The sequence below is a fragment of the Periplaneta americana genome, chromosome 10, assembly GCF_040183065.1.
Source record: "Periplaneta americana isolate PAMFEO1 chromosome 10, P.americana_PAMFEO1_priV1, whole genome shotgun sequence".
Taxonomy (NCBI): domain Eukaryota; kingdom Metazoa; phylum Arthropoda; class Insecta; order Blattodea; family Blattidae; genus Periplaneta; species Periplaneta americana.
Window position 1 is genome coordinate 53026902 of NC_091126.1, and position 16801 is coordinate 53043702.

Here is a 16801-nt window from a genome sequence, read left to right on the forward strand (position 1 = left end):
TGATAACGGAATTAATCTCTCTATTAGTTGTGAGGAAAGAAAATATTAGAAATTACACATTCTTCCTGATCTGTCATGGATCAAAATTTAATGTTCCTTTGTAAATATACTAATGATATGGCATGCATTAGAAATCATGTTTTATCGTCGTTTAAATCCATTAAAAGAATTTCAAGATTGCGAGCATCATATTCAGTAAAAGCTCTAAGGTTTAATAATTGTTACCCCCAACAGTAGAGCACCAGCTATGTGAACCGAATTAATATAGAGTACTGGTTTCATATTTGAGAAAAGTCAAGTTCAATTTTATTACTACAGATAAGAATTCAGGAGTTGGACGGATTACAGGTATAGAGCCACTTAGGACTGCATGTCATCATACTACTCCACTTCTTAAATACCCATTACAGGTATTAAAAAATCAGACCAACAACGACCAGTTCTGAGGATGACCCATAAAATGTCGAAACATGTAAACCAGGTACGATAGAATTTAACACAAGAAAGTCATATAATACATATTCCGAAGTGATACAATGTTAAAAGTTGTGTAATCAAGATGTATAAAAAATCAGTTTAGTATCTTAATTTACAGGTCATGAAATTTTCTAAGTTGAAATTGTTATATGAAAATAATTAAATTTAACGTAAGGTAAGGGAATGTAACGTAAAGTACCAGTACTGGTAGGCTCATTAGTGGTGGGCTTACATATTCTATAATCCTACTTTCATTACTTTGAACTTTTACACTTTCCTTTATTATTTATTCCAAAAGCATTCCTGCGTTTCCAATGAAGTGCTGTAGTCTTTGAGTGACATAAAATAGTTCTAAAAATGAATTCCCTAGTGGAGGAACCTTAGCTTCACTGGAGTTCACAATGCCACAAAAATATTCACTTTGATTACACACTATTAACACTTTTATCATTAAAGATTTGGTAAATTTTTTATACTGCATAAACTTTACTAAATCTTGAACCACAAAGATGTGTTATTTAGCGTAAACGAGTCGTCATTTAGATCCACTTAGCAACGACTTTTTTTTTTTTTTATAAATTGTTTTATCCAAAACAATTTATAAGCTACTGATTTCTCTTGCGTCCATTTTTCATCAAACTTCTGAATTCTCTTTGGAAACACATTTTACTTGCGCCTGCTGTCTGTGAAAATCCTACATCGATATTTTCAAAATTTCTTTCCTCTCTCACTTTTCCTTCATTTCCAAATAGGCTATAATATTATTCTATAGTCGCGACGCTGTTATTCCCGGCGTGATTCCTCCTCTTTGCTTACGTCTTAGGAAGTGAAGGCTCTATAAAGTCTAGGTAGGTAGTATCGTTCGCCTTTTTGTTCTTTCGTTGCCGAGCTACCAGATGAGGAATCTATTTGCCACACCGTTAAACATTATCATGTCGTAGCTCCTATGATAATAAATCAAACGCACTGTAATTCAGGAAATAATTGAGCGGCAAATAACGTCCTCGTGTGCTTTCTGCGAACGCCAACGAAAGAGCCAAAATGGCGGGCGATTATATTACCGTAAGTATTTATCGAGCCTTAAGAAATGAAAAACGTCTTCATCAGTGAATCACAAGATGCACACGTTTAAATGTAGCCGATCTGCAACGCAATTGGCTGCCGGAAATTAGAGCGATGGGACTGTAGCATAACACATTGGCATCGTCACATTTCCATTGATGTATCATCATCAAGAATAAACTTATAAGAAAATTGACTAGTGTTAATAATCCCATCTACTTAGTGTACACACAATGCATGCACTTCTGTTAATTTCTGCCTGGAATTTATTTCAGAATATAAAGCAATCTTTTAGTAAACAAGGAAATATGAAAGAAGCTATGTTAGTGCAATATGTGGTAGACACAGAAAATGTTGAATCGGTAATTTTCCTTCGAGATTTAGAAAATTTAAAATTTATGCCAAGTATAAGTTCTGACTGGTAAATATTATTGATTAATTTAAGCAATACACACCCCTCCTCGTCGTCTCCTCCTCCTCCTCTTCTTCTTGCGACGCTTGTTGGACCCTGTGATGTCAGAACTTGGAGGCTGTGTTGGTGCTCCCTGCACTGTTAGTCCTATAATAATATCCATATAATTTTACCAACATACTACGGGGAACAGAAATAAAAAAGGTACTCTAATTCTTTTATACATTTGCCAAAACTAAGTCAGTGGTTTGATCAAAATCGAAATAATCATTGCAAAACTTACTGAAATAAATTGAGGTTACTTGTATCCAAAATAACACCCAAAATTACATAAAACAAAAATTAAGTATTTCTGAGCAACATTACTATCTAATGTAATTTAATAGAACTTCAAGTTCCATTAATAGTCGTACACAGGTACGCCTCCAGAAAATATTTAGTGTATTTCCTAATTTCGCAACATCACAAAATTTCAAATATTTTCCTGTCAAAGTTTTGTATGGACCAAAGAGAAGTATAATGAATCCACAATTTTACGAAACCAACTTTATTGATATCTGGAGTTCTCTGTCTAAAATTAAAAGCGAATTCAGAAGAATCATGTTTGTGGTAAATTTTAGTTTTCATTTTGTAAATGTCCACATAAAATGGCTATATTTAGAAGTACAGTCTCTCATTCTTCACAGTTTTGAAATAAGTAATGTTAATATTAGCATATTCTTCTCCACATTTCACTTTATTTACAATTTAGTTAGCTGAAAACTCTGAAAGTATATTACATAGTATATTCATAGGACGAGTATATGAGTTTTAGTGTTGGTGTGTCCAATTCCTAATTATTTATGCTTGTACATATCACGATGTAGAATTTCTTATTTGGACATTAATTTCCTATATTTCTTCAAGTTTTAAATAAAATATTTTTTTCTGAAAAAAAAAAAAAGATCTAGTTCAATAGAAGTTAAAAATTAATAAAAGATACGAGACTACTATAAAAGGTAGCGTGAGTTGTTCCACATTTATGGTGTAAAAGGACATAATACAGTACCGGTACCACTGTACCTTTAAATATTCTACCTTTATAAATACTTAAATAAAAGATGAGATTTGTTGTGCCTAATTCACAAAATTGTTTCTGAGATTGGCATAACATCCAGTAATGCTTGTCCTGTTAGGAATGCACCAGAAATTCAGATTATATAATCCACCGTAATCATATTGTATGTTAATATTTTCAGCGCATAAAATAAATATATGAAGACAGTAGTTATAGTTTTAGACGAAAATTGAATACTTTCTTCACTATTACTTGAAGTAGATTGTATTTGCAACCAAACATATGTCACTACTAATGAGCGGTTTTAATTACAGACAAAATGAGACTACAGTCACATTGAAAAGAAAATGAAAACTTTGGGCGTGTATATAAATATGTCTTATTATAATTATACAGATTTACTTATAGTCTTAATGATGGTTAATTATTTTCATGTAACATATTTATGGAGCGTTTATTTTAACATAAATTTCAAATATGAGTATTTTTTCATGGTGCTGATTAAAAAAAAAAAAAGAAACTAGGATTTCTATTGCTATTTTTCTTAACGTATGCATTCGATATTATATGTAGAAGTATGGAAAATGACTAAAATATTAAATTCCCATAGCTGGAAATGGCACAATTAACAAATCTATTATAAGCATAACTATACTATAATACTTTTTATTCATGTTTCTGATCGATGAAAAGTGAAATTGAGCATAATAATAATAATAATAATAATAATAATAATAATAATAATAATAATAATAATAATACTAATAATAATAATAATAATAATAATAATAATAATAAAAATAATAATAAATAGTCATATTATTGTTTATTGGTGGTAGTAGTGGTAACAGCAGTAGGCTGTAGTAATAGTAAAGGTAAGAAAATCCTCGTAGTGTTCTAAGAACAACATATTGAATCCTTTCTTCTCTCATAAACTACTGGTACATTGAACTTGGCTGCAACAATTTTCCTTTATTTTTATAATTTAGATCTGGAATTGTTGCCAAAAGCTGACATCATATGTCTGTGGTTCTATTGTTGTTCACCATCAAGAGAGCCAGAATTGTGTGCCAAAAACAACGACGGCATTGATGTCAAAGCCCATTTGACATTTTACACAACTTCCAAATTAAAACAACATGCTTGGCAAAGAAGCTGAGGCTAGTGCATCCTTTAATATATGCGATCTGTATATTGTATGTTTGTTCTAAAAGAATAGGAATCCGAAACATTTCAGCTATGTCTAGGCGCAGTCATCAGTTAGCTCACAGATTCTGATCAAAAGAATTAAGATTTAACTCTCCGAAATATTTTGTGAGACTTTTAAGCACAAACAGGCTGTGACTCCCTGCTACTTCAGATTATTCTGCCACTCTCACTGTACTGTTTCTTCATTAATGCAGGTTCATCATTTCGTATCGTTGTTAAAAGAATGTCAAAAATGGATTACAGTTAGCATTGTATTATGAAAAGTTCAGCTCAACAAAATTTTTCACATAATATAAGTGAACGAAATTATGACCACAATAAAACATGTGCAATAAAATCTCTTGAGGCATAATTTTTGACTCTCGAGATTTCAGGTGCAATGTTTGAACCAAAAGTCAGAATTTGTCGCAGAACCCATAGCAAGACAGCTGTGTCATTGAACTCATAGAGACCTATGTCACTGAAACGGTAGCGAGACCTGTCACTGAAATTGGTAGAGACCTGGGTCACTGAAACTGTAGCGAGATCTGGGTCACTGAAACCGTAGCAAGACTTGGGTCACTGAACCCATAGCGGGACCTGTCACTGAAATGGTAGAGACCTGGGTCACTGAAACTGTAGCGAGACAGGGCCACTGAACCCATAACGAGACCTGTCACTGAACCCTTAGTGAGACTTGGGTCACTGAACCAGTAGCGAGACCTGTCACTGAAACAGTAGAAACCTGGGTCAATGAACCCTTAGCCAGACCTGGGTCACTGAAACCGTAGCAAGACTTGAGTCACTGAACCCATAGCAGGATCTGTCACTGAAACGGTAGAGACCTGGGTCAATGAACCCTTAGCGAGACCTGGGTCACTGAAACCGTAGCAAGACTTGAATCACTGAACCCATAGCAGGATCTGTCACTGAAACCGTAGCAAGACTTGAGTCACTGAACCCATAGCAGGACCTGTCACTGAAACGGTAGAGACCTGGGTCACTGAAACTGTAGCGAGACAGGGCCACTGAACCCATAACGAGACCTGTCGCTGAACCCTTAGTGAGACTTGGGTCACTGAACCAGTAGCGAGACCTGTCACTGAAACAGTAGAAACCTGGGTCAATGAACCCTTAGCGAGACCTGGGTCACTGAAACCGTAGCAAGACTTGGGTCACTGAACCCATAGCAGGACCTGTCACTGAAACGGTAGACACCTGGGTCACTGAAACTGTAGCGAGACAGGGCCACTGAACCCATAACGAGACCTGTCGCTGAATCCTTAGTGAGACTTGGGTCACTGAACCAGTAGCGAGACCTGTCACTGAAACAGTAGAAACCTGGGTCAATGAACCCTTAGTGAGACTTGGGTCACTGAACCCGTAGCGAGACCTGTCACTGAAACAGTAGAAACCTGGGTCAATGAACTCTTAGCGAGACCTGGGTCACTGAACCTGTAGCAAGACTTGGGTCACGGAACCCGTAGCAAAACTTGTCACTGAATCCATAGAGGGACCTGCGTCACTGAACCCATAGTGGAACCTGCATCTCTGAACCCATAGCGGGACCTACGTCACTGAACCTGTAGCGGGATCTGCGTCACTGAACCCGTAGCGGGATCTACGTCACTGAACTAGTGAGACCTGTATCACTGAAAGGCAGAAAATATTAAAGATTGGAGAAAGCTGGCTTTGCAGTGGAAGATTTGCCCTTGGGCAGAACACTATGAATGAATGAAAGGAGACCTATGGTGGCTAAGTGATCAGACCTTCAGCCTGTCATGCAGGCCGTCCGGGTTCGAGTCCCGGTAAGGTCTGGGATTGAAAAATTCATAGTGATGCTTGTTGTGGACATGATCACATCTGGTTTTTTTTTTTTCGGGATTCTCCCGTTTCCCCATATTAGCCATTTACCAAAATGCGTCAACATTTCTCCATTTCGCCATCTGTCCATACCATTCCCCGAACGCCAGCTGGCGATGCACAGAGGGACTGGCTTAGGGACGAGTGAGGCTGCCTTCTCAAAACTTGGGTATGCAGCGAACTTTAATGTAGTCAGGCGGTGTGGGTTTGGAAATGCGCCTAGCTTGAGGCTTAGACCAATGGATCTTGAAAGGTTGTAGTCCCCTCCCAAAATTCTTTCCAATTCAAAGTTAACAGGAAATACGAGCACTTACTTACAACTTACACACAAACGGCATTTAAGGAACTCGGAAGTTCTTTGCCACCCTTACATAAGCCTGTCATTGGTATCTATCCTGAGCAAGATTAATCCATTCTCTACCATCATATCACACCTCCCTCAAATCCATTTTTATATTATCCTCTCCTCTACGTCTCGGCCTCCCCAAAGGTCTTTCCCCCCCCCCCCCTGTTCTTATATTGTGGTTTCAAAACAGTTTTCTTTTTACAGTGATGGGTTGTTAGCTCTTCGCCCAACCCCTAAGCTGGAGGGCCACTGCTCATCGGCTGTCCGCGACTGCTTATTCAATATATTCGCAGCTACTCTCCGTGTCTGGAGACCGTCTCCTCTTTCCGCAACCTGAGGACGCGCCATGCTGTGGTGATAGGGACCCACCATACATGGAAAATACATTGAAATAAAAGGAAATACAGAGAGAAAAAAGGGAACTAGAGTAAATGAAAGGAAAGAAAATGAGAGAAATGAAAGGGATGAAGGAAAAAAGAGGATAAAAGATACAGAGGAGAGGGCTACCGGCGTAACTTAGACCATAGCGCGTTTTCCTACGGGTCCGAAGCTATACTCGGACGTAGGTACGATTATTGCTTGGGCTGATTGGTTGGTATTTTTCGAGGTTTTCCCCAACTGGAAGGCAGATCTCAGGTAATCACATAACGAATTCTCGGCCACATCTCGCTATCACCAATTCCATCGACATTAAATAACTTAGTAGTTGATACGCGTCGTTAAATAATCAACTAAAAAAAAAAGAAAAGAAATGAGTGGGGTAGATGGGAAAGAGTAAAGAAGCAAAGAAGTCAAACAAAAATGAAGGAAGATAAGGTAGGAAATAGAGGATGGGAGGAGAAATAAAGAAGAGAGAGCATCACTGAAGTAAGAAAAATAAATAAGTGAATACAGGAAGAAAAAGGAAAAAAAGAATGAAAGGAGAGAGAAAAGGCGAAAATTACAAAGACAAATTTTACTTGAGAAATTTTTACAGGAAGGGAAATGTACAGCAGGAAAGACAGGAGTAGAGGAGAAGAGAGGCGCAATGGAGAAGAGTGGCATAGAGGAGGAGAGAGACGTAGAAGAGAAGAGAGCCACGGAGGAGGAGAAAGGCACAGTGGAGGGAATAGGAGCAATGGAGAAGAGGCGCGCAGTGTAGAAGAGGCGCAGTGAAAGAGAGAATCGCAGTGGATGAGAGAATCACAGCGGATGAGAAAATCGCAGTGGAGGAGAGAATCGCAGTGCAGGAGGAGGAAGAAATCGCAGTGGAGATCGCATTGGAGGAAAGAAAAGAATCTGAGGAAAGAATCGCAGTGGAGGAAGAAATCGCAGTGGAGCTCGCAGCGAAGGAAAGAATCGCAGTGAAGGAAAGAATCGTAGTGGAGGAAGAAATCGCAGTGGAGGAAAAAATCGCAGTGGAGGAAAAAATCGCAGTGGAGGAAAAAATCGCAGTGGAGGAAAGAATCGCAGTGGAGGAAGAAATCGCAGTGGAGGAAAGAATCGCAGTGGAGGAAAGAATCGCAGCGAAGGAAAGGATCGCAGTGGAGGAAGAAATCGCAGTGGAGCTCGCAGTGGAGGAAAGAATCGCAGTGGAGCTCGCAGTGGAGGAAAGAATCGCAGTGGAGCTCGCAGTGGAGGAAAGAATCGCAGTGGAGCTCGCAGTGGAGGAAAGAATCGCAGTGGAGGAAAGAATCGCAGTGGAGGAAAGAATCGCAGCGAAGGAAAGGATCGCAGTGGAGGAAGAAATCGCAGTGGAGCTCGCAGTGGAGGAAGAAATCGCAGTGAAGCTCGCAGTGGAGGAAAGAATCGCAGTGGAGCTCGCAGTGGAGGAAGAAATCGCAGTGAAGCTCGCAGTGGAGGAAAGAATCGCAGTGGAGCTCGCAGTGGAGGAAGAAATCGCAGTGGAGCTCGCAGTGGAGGAAGAAATCGCAGTGAAGCTCGCAGTGGAGGAGAGGATCGCAGTGAAGCTCGCAGTGGAGGAAGAAATCGCAGTGAAGCTCGCAGTGGAGGAAAGAATCGCAGTGGAGCTCGCAGTGGAGGAAAGGATCGCAGTGAAGGAAAGGATCGCAGTGGAGGAAGAAATCGCAGTGGAGGAAGAAATCGCAGTGGAAGAAAGAATTGCGGTGGAGGAAGGAATCGCAGCGGAGAAGAAAGGAGGAATGGAGTATAGAGGCGCAGTGGAGGAGAGAGGAGCATTGGAGGAGAGAAGCACATACGATGAGAGACGCAAAGAAGGCGAGAGGCGCAGTGGAGAACAGAGGCGTATAAGATGAGCAAAGGGGAAGTTTGTCGCAGTGGAGAAAAGTGGCGGGGTGAAAAGTGGCGTAGATGAAGAGAGAGGTGCAGGGGAATAAAGAGGGGAAAAAGAGGCGCAGAGGAATAAAGAGACGTGGAGGGAAAAAAAGAAGCACACATGAAAAAGAGACGTTAGAGGAGAAAAGAGATGCAGAAAACAAAGGGAGGCGCATAGGATAAAAGGATGAACTATATTATATGAATGATTGGAAAATAAAAATTTAGGGAAGTAAAGAAGGAAAAATGCCAAACAATATTGCGAAGAGAGAAAGGAAGAAAAATAATTTAAAAATTCTACGAGGTAAAGGAAGAAATTAAGAGAGAGAATAACGTGAAGAAAAGTGAAGGGGAAAGTGTGTAATTGAATAAGTAAATATGTAATTAATTAAAAGTGATTAGAAGTTTGTTTTGTCCTCGCTATCTCGGATGAAAATATTACAGTAATTCATTGGTAAAATATTGCTACTTTTTATCATGTTACATTGTATATGTATTTTTACATTAAGGTCTGTCTGATATAACGTAAGTTTTAACTTTAGCACATGTACGTAGGTCTAGAGAAAATTATTACATCAATTATTAAATCACAAATAATTTATTATATCATCTTATATTGTTATCAGTGTATGCAGTTCAGTAAAAAATTTAATATACATCTTGATTACACAACTTTTAACATTATATCACACGGAATATGTATCATGTCTTTCTCGTGTTAAATTTTACCGTACTTTGTTAACATGTTTCAGCCTGTTATGGGCCGTCTTCAGAACTCTGAACAGAGTATTTCTGTTCCTTTTGTTTTGATTCTGTCATAAGTACATGTTTGGAAACTTGGTGAGCGTGTTCTTGGATGAAATAAAAATAATTAACACAAAACTCTAATTGAAAGATGTATGGCATCGTCATTTAATGTTTACAAAAGGTGCTCAATGTGTCTCCCACTAATGTTTACACATGTCTGAGAACAAGGGCGCCCACAGGGGGTAGCCAGGGGTAGCAATTGCTACCACAGAGATTTTTATTTTTCTCTACGTATTCGATAGGCATACATGTTTTCTCAAACCCTCGGTAAACAATTCAACAATAACGCGTGCTTTAAACTATGAATGCTTGCACAGGGTAATTTAGATTTCAGAACTGGCTATTTTTCATCTTCAATTTTCTCTCTCTTCGTCCATCCGTTTCCTCTAAGTTTCTGTCTATCTTGCTACCATGAAAGATATACTATAACTGTAATATCATTCACGGCAAGATAAAGGAACATGAATTGTTATAAAATTGTGCGTCATATTCATTAAACCATTTTTTACACGTCTATTTATTTTGTTCGCCTTTTTGTAATACATCATATGCTTTGTTACAGAAGCTGATACTGGAAGCAGGTGAGAAAGAGGAAATTAATAGGCTCAGCTATCAAGGTCGGTTAGAGTTGAACTTTAAACTTGGACTTAAAGACTAACGTTCTATCTTGTGTTACGTAATACTTCGAGGTTGTTGAACTGTTTTTGTGGTGTAGTGACAATCATAAGCCTACATTCAGACGACGCAGGAGGTCGTCTGGGGTGCGGAGCCTTAGGGGATCAAGACTTTTAGTGACACTATAAACGTCAAAATGCCAGCGAAATTTACTGGAAAGTTTTATGTAGGAAATCTGCCCGGTGTCTATTATTAAAACGATACACAGTAAATGTTAATCAATATTCATTGCTGTGATTGGTACTTTGTGTAAAGGTACTTGAAATTGAATAAGTTGCTTATTGCGTTTCCTCGCTACTCTCAATTTTTAACACGAGACCTTTACATAGCTGTAAAGCTCTCACTCATTGGCTCAATTTCTGATTGAATGAACCAACGATTGACCACCGGCTCGAAACTTATTGACTTAAACTGACTGATAGACTGGCCGACAGATTCAATAACAGATCTACTCAAGAAATCGAGGCCATCATGCCAGAAGTGCGTAACAACAAATTTTGTGATATTAAGATATTTTGTAATTGAACCCTTTTATGTTTCAAAACAATCGTTCGAGTTATTACAATGGATACGAGAAAGAATCAAAGAAAGTACCTTGTAGTGCAGACAAGGAAAGGAAAAATATATTCTATCTTTTAATGGCTATGCTGTAAGATTACAGTTTTGTTGATACGCCCTTCTGGCATGATGCCCTCGAAATGGATTTACCTAATCTTTCAAGAAGTTGTCATTTTATGCAATTTTCCACCCATGGTTAAATATTTCTGCATGTGATAATTATTACTTGCAAACTGATGGTACAACACTCCAGGGCAGGGAATGAAGCAAGCTGAACTCTGAAATCTATCACGACGGTTACATTTTAAGGAAACAGACCTACACAGTTCAATCAATTACAACATTTAAATTGATTGATACGAAGTTGTGAGAATATCACCAGGAGTTCATTTGGTACATGAAATTGAAAATACGAGAGAAATAAAGAGTAACAGAACGAATAAAAGAGAGACCATGAAAGAGAACGTTGAAGCGAAAGAGCAACATGAAAAGCGCGAAGGAAAGACTGAGCGAAAGAAATGGTGCAAGAGATAGGAAGCGAAAGAAAGACAGAAAGAGATCGAAAGAAAAACAAAAGAGAGATTTAAAGAAACGCAAAAAGAGATCGAAAGAAACGCAAAGAGACATCGAAAGTAACGCAAAGAGAGATCGAAAGAAACGCAAAGAGAAATTGAAAGAAAGACAAAGAGATTGAAAGAAACACAAAGAGAGATAGAAATAAGTACAAAGAGAGATCGAAAGAGGCACAAAGAGAGATCGGAAGAGGCACAAAAAGAGATTGCAAGAGACATTAAGAGAGATCGGAAAAGAGACAAAGAGAGATCGGAAGAGAGACACAAAGAGAGATCGAAGGAGACAAAAGCTACAGGCATAGCTCAATTGGTAGCGCTCTTGCCTGATGATCCCAAAATTGCACTCGGACGTGGGTTCGATTTCTACTTGGGATGGTTACTTAGTTGGGTTTTCTCCGAGGTCTTTCTTAATCGTAAGACAAACATCAGGTAATCTATGTCGAAACCCTCGGTCTCATCTCACCAAATACCATCTCGCTGTCACCAATTCCGTCGACGTTTAATAACTCAGTATTTGACACAATGTTGTTAAATAACCAAGTAAAAAGGAGATAAAGAGGGATCGAAATAAGGACAAAGAGAGATCGAAAGGACAAAGGGAGATTGAAAAAATCGAAATGACAAAGAGAGATCGAAAAAATCGAAAGGGAAAAAAGAGATTGAAAGAATCGAAAGAAAGATCGAAAGAATCGAAAGAAAAATCGAAAGAATCGAAAGGGCAAAGGGAAATCGAAAGAATGACAGAGAGATCGAAAAAAGGACAAAGAGAGATCGAAAGAAGGACAAAGATAGATCGAAAGAAGGGCAAAGAGAGATCGAAAGAAGGGCAAAGAGAGATCGAAAGAAGGGCAAAGAGAGATCGAAAGAAGGGCAAAGAGAGATCGAAAGAAGGGCAAAGAGAGATCGAAAGAAGGGCAAAGAGAGATCGAAAGAAGGGCAAAGAGAGATCGAAAGAAGGACAAAGATAGATCGAAAGAAGGACAAAGAGAGATCGAAAGAAGGACAAAGAGAGATCGAAAAAATCGAAAGGGCAAAGAGAGATTGAAAGAATCGAAAGGAAGATTGAAAGAATCGAAAGAACGAAGGGAAATCGAAAGAATGACAAAGAGAGATCGAAAGGAGGACAAAAAGAGATCGAAGGAAGGACAAAGAGAACGAAAGAAAGACAAAGGGAGATCGAAGCCAAAGCGAAGAAAGACTGAAAATGACAAATAAATATAGAAATAAAGGCAAAGTGAAAGGATGAGAGATGGAAAGAGATCCAATGAAAGAGAAAGAAAAGAAACAAAAAGTAGAAAGTGATTTAAGTATTTGCGCGCGCGCACATACACACACGCGCACGCGCGCTCACACACACACACACACACACACACACACACACACACTAGACGGTAGTACAGAATTTATAGATTCCGGTTACTGCAAAGTATAAAATGTTTATGAAATGACAGTGATTCTCGAAATATTGATAGCTGAAAATAATAATTTAAACAACAGTTATAGTTGGAAATACGTTGTGAAATTCGAGTGTTTCTTTTAATTTATTGCTTTCCAATAAAACTAAAAAAAAATAATAATTATAATACAATAATAATGAAATATATAATATCAATAATAATAATAATAATAATAATAATAATAATAATAATAATAATAATAATAATAATAATAATAATACTTACTGGCTTTTAAGGAACCCGGAGGTTCATTGCCGCCCTCACAAAAGCCCGCCATTGGTCCCTATTCCGAGGAAGATTAATCCAGTCTCTACCATCATATCCTACCTCCCTCAAATCCATTTTAACATTATCTTCCCATCTTCGTCTCGGCCTCCCCAAAGGTCTTTTGCCCTCCGGCCTCCCAAGTAACACTCTATATTCATTCCTGGATTCTCCCATATGTGCTACATGTCCTGCCCATCTCAAACGTCTGGATTTTATGGTCCTAATTACGTCAGGTGAAGTATACAATGCGTGCAGCTCTGTGTTGTGTAACTTTCTCCATTCTCCTGTAACTTCATCCCTCTTAGCCCCAAATATTTTCCTAAGAATCTTATTCTCAAACACCCTTATCTCTGTTCCTCTCTCAAAGTGATTATTATTATTATTATTATTATTATTATTATTATTATTATTATTATTATTATTATTATACAATAATGTAATATGTAATAACAATAACAGTAATGATAACAAGAATAACAATAACAAAATAACAACAAAAACAACCATCATCATCATCATCATCATCATCATCATCATCATCAAGCATTGCATTGCAAAAATTGGAATAACAGGAGCATTTCTTTGTCTTGCCATCTCTATTGCTATTGCTAACATAATTTAGTTAGTACAAAATGTACTCTCATTTCTTCCCACTAATTAATATATATACATATTTTTTATTTTATTCTGAAAATACATATATGTTCTTAACCAACATATCTACTAAACATCGGCGAAATAATTTTGGTAGAAAGTAAATCAAATGTATAAGTGCAATTGCAATTACGTAAACACGTTACAAGCACTCCTTCCCAGCACAGAGTAGTAAAATACTGATCTCACACTCTTCATATTATATCGCCCAGGACAGTTACCAAGTCTCAGGCAAAACATCTGTGTTTTCATGGTAACTTGAATGACTTACGGGAATAGCGCAGTGAGGGCTTACTCCGTTACGCACTCATCATGGAAGGTTGCGAAGAAAGATGGAAATATCATTAAAGTAATGCTTAGGTACGATATTTAAACATCACACTCACCGATATCTGAAGCAGGAAATTCGGGATGAAATATTAAGCACTAGGCATTTGGTTCCAGTGAGATAACGATTTAACTATCAACTACAGGAATAAATGTTTCTTCATTGGGCCAATGAATATAAATCCAATGAAGTAATGCACAACCATTAATTTACAGAATACTTCAAAATTATTATATTCAAACTTTTGAAATGAGCTACAATGTAGCAAGTTTGTTTTTCCCTAGAATTGAAATATATAGTGGATGAGAGATAAAAAATCAGTTGGGTTAGAATTACAGATTTTTTCAGATCGAGGTAAAATAGAAATCCGCAAGTATAATAATTAGATTCAGCATTTGAACCGAATCGCTCCAGCCTGAGTAGACATGAGTTACACAGAATTAGGAAGGGAAGAAATGTTGTTAGATCCATAAAGGAAGAGAGTTGCAGTTCGAAACACGTTTAGTGACCAATTCATGTATCACAATTAGGACTTACATAACTTAGTGGTAATTCACTAATACAGTTATTAACATACGCCTGCCTGCAGTCATGATTATACATATAACTCTAATTAATTGTGACATTTACAGTAGTAATAGGAGCGGTAGTGGTGGTGGTGATGGTGGTGGTGGTAGCAGTGGTGGTGGTAGCAGTGGTGGTAACATTCGTTGGAACTTAATTGGTGAGATTTAACCTGAAATGTCAAATGATTGGGGTACGAATTCCCGAAGAAAAAATTATGATTTTTCTTCCTCTCAAGTTAATCTCTTGCACCATTCTGAATACAAGAAAGAGAGTCCAGGTAATTGATTATATCTAATATTGCTTCGTAATTCTTGCCATATTCAACATGAAACAGTACAAAATCCTGTAATTAATTCTGGAGAAAAGCAATAATAATAATAATAATAATAATAATAATAATAATAATAATAATAATAATAATAATAATAATGTTTTATTATTATTATCATTATCATAATTTTCGTCTTCTATATCATTACGAACGACGACTACGAACATTAAAAAAAATATATATAAAATAAATTTTAAAATGGAGTTAAAAGTAGTTTACAAATTGTAATAAATAATATACTGTAATGTATGTCGATTTCGCATTAAAGGGTTTTGGTAAGCTGATAGAAGCATACGCACAATACAGTATGTGGATGTGAAGTGACAAAATGTTCTATAAATAAAACCCAACGTGTGCCCCAGCTGCGACGTAGACTCCATTGTGTGGTTTTTCAGATTACAAGATCTCTTCATCATTATTCCGTAACTAGTGGAAACCATGTGGGTAAACATTGCAACACGTGAGTGAATTGTGCATCCGCTCTATAAATAAAAACGCGATATTTTACTTCCTTTTCTGAGACTTCTACGTCGCTTCGTTCTGAAGGTAATGAAAGGTAACCTTATTCGAATACTACGCAGGTGTGAAAATCTCATTTAGGATATTGACGTCTCCGAAACGGCGAGTATCATTATTTTTCGAGTAAAATGAATAAAAGAAAGAAAATTACAGCATTTACTGTTGAAAGCCAAGATTGTCACTTTTCTTTTCTTTTTTTTTTAACAGAAAATAAGTCACAATGTTTTAAACAATATTAATATTATCTATAATTAATGAAATAATTTAACATCACTGTTTCCATAACAGTTCACTAATTATGTCCTTGTGTTTAAATGAAAAACAGAATAATAAACTGTCTATTAATATAAAAGACAATGTCGAACGTTCTGGAAACACGTATTATTTCTGTGGATTGTATCCAAGAAAATAAAAGTTTTCGGCCAACTGGGACATACTATAACTTGGCTTAATTCACTGAGATTATATAATAGTAACAATAATATATAGTATATACATATGTATTCAATACACTACTCGAGTTTTCTTCTTTTAAATAATGGGAGGGGGATCACTCGATGAAAATAACTTCCACCTGTACGACGTCTTCAACTTACCTCCCTAGTTCGAACTAAATTCCTCTCATTGTTGAACTATGTTCTTTACACGTTTGACTATTTTTTCCACCAACAAGAATGGAGTAATAGATCCTGTCGTCGGAGTACGTTCACAAATTAAACTGCGAGTGAAGAAGGTTCTCCTCTGCGACTGAGCAGTGGCCAAAGCAGCATCTTCGTGTGAGAGTGTTTTTAAATTTGGCTTGAGCCGTGATGCAGCAGTGACGTAACATCATGGCAGTACTACCTAAACTAAACACATGTACCTGGTCGTGTCACGTCAAAGGCAGCACAGCTGAATACAAACGTTTGTGTATGTTAATTTATGAATACAGAAATTCTGCTACTGTTTGTGGTGTCAAGTTTCATGAGTCGGCTTAGTGACTAGCTATGGACTGAAGGACCGTGGGTTTGATTCCAGACGGAGGAAGGGATTTCTCTCTTCTTCGTAACTTCCGGAACTTAAAAATTCCAATATTTTTGCAAAAATTAAGGGCACTGGAAAATGTTCTACATGTTTTTATTACGTTATCATGTAACAATTTCAAAATCAACTATCTCCAATAGATTTTGAGCTAGGGTCATGGAAATTTTAATCACTTATTTATCAGCATTTTCTTATTAAATGTGTTTAAAGTTAAAAATGTAGTATAATTTAATCAGTTTTTTTATCAAATTTTAACACAAACTGAGTTTATTGCTAATTTCTGTTCTATAGGGATAGATATGCCATTTTGTATAAAAATATCACAAGTCAAACGGTATTTCTGTTGTGACATGTGCGCTTGAAA

The 16801-nt window shown here is 37.1% G+C and overlaps 1 protein-coding gene across 6 annotated transcripts in view; it reads right to left on the minus strand.

Annotated features, from left to right (window-relative positions):
• The window catches only part of LOC138707688 (serine-rich adhesin for platelets-like), a 554966-nt gene that overhangs the window by 24249 nt on the left and 513916 nt on the right, over positions 1–16801 (minus strand). For all 6 annotated transcript variants that reach the window (XM_069837489.1, XM_069837483.1, XM_069837484.1 and 3 more), the window contains one exon: positions 1995–2098. In XM_069837489.1, the coding sequence (XP_069693590.1) occupies positions 1995–2098 (104 nt within the window). The remainder of the gene's footprint in view (positions 1–1994; positions 2099–16801) is intronic.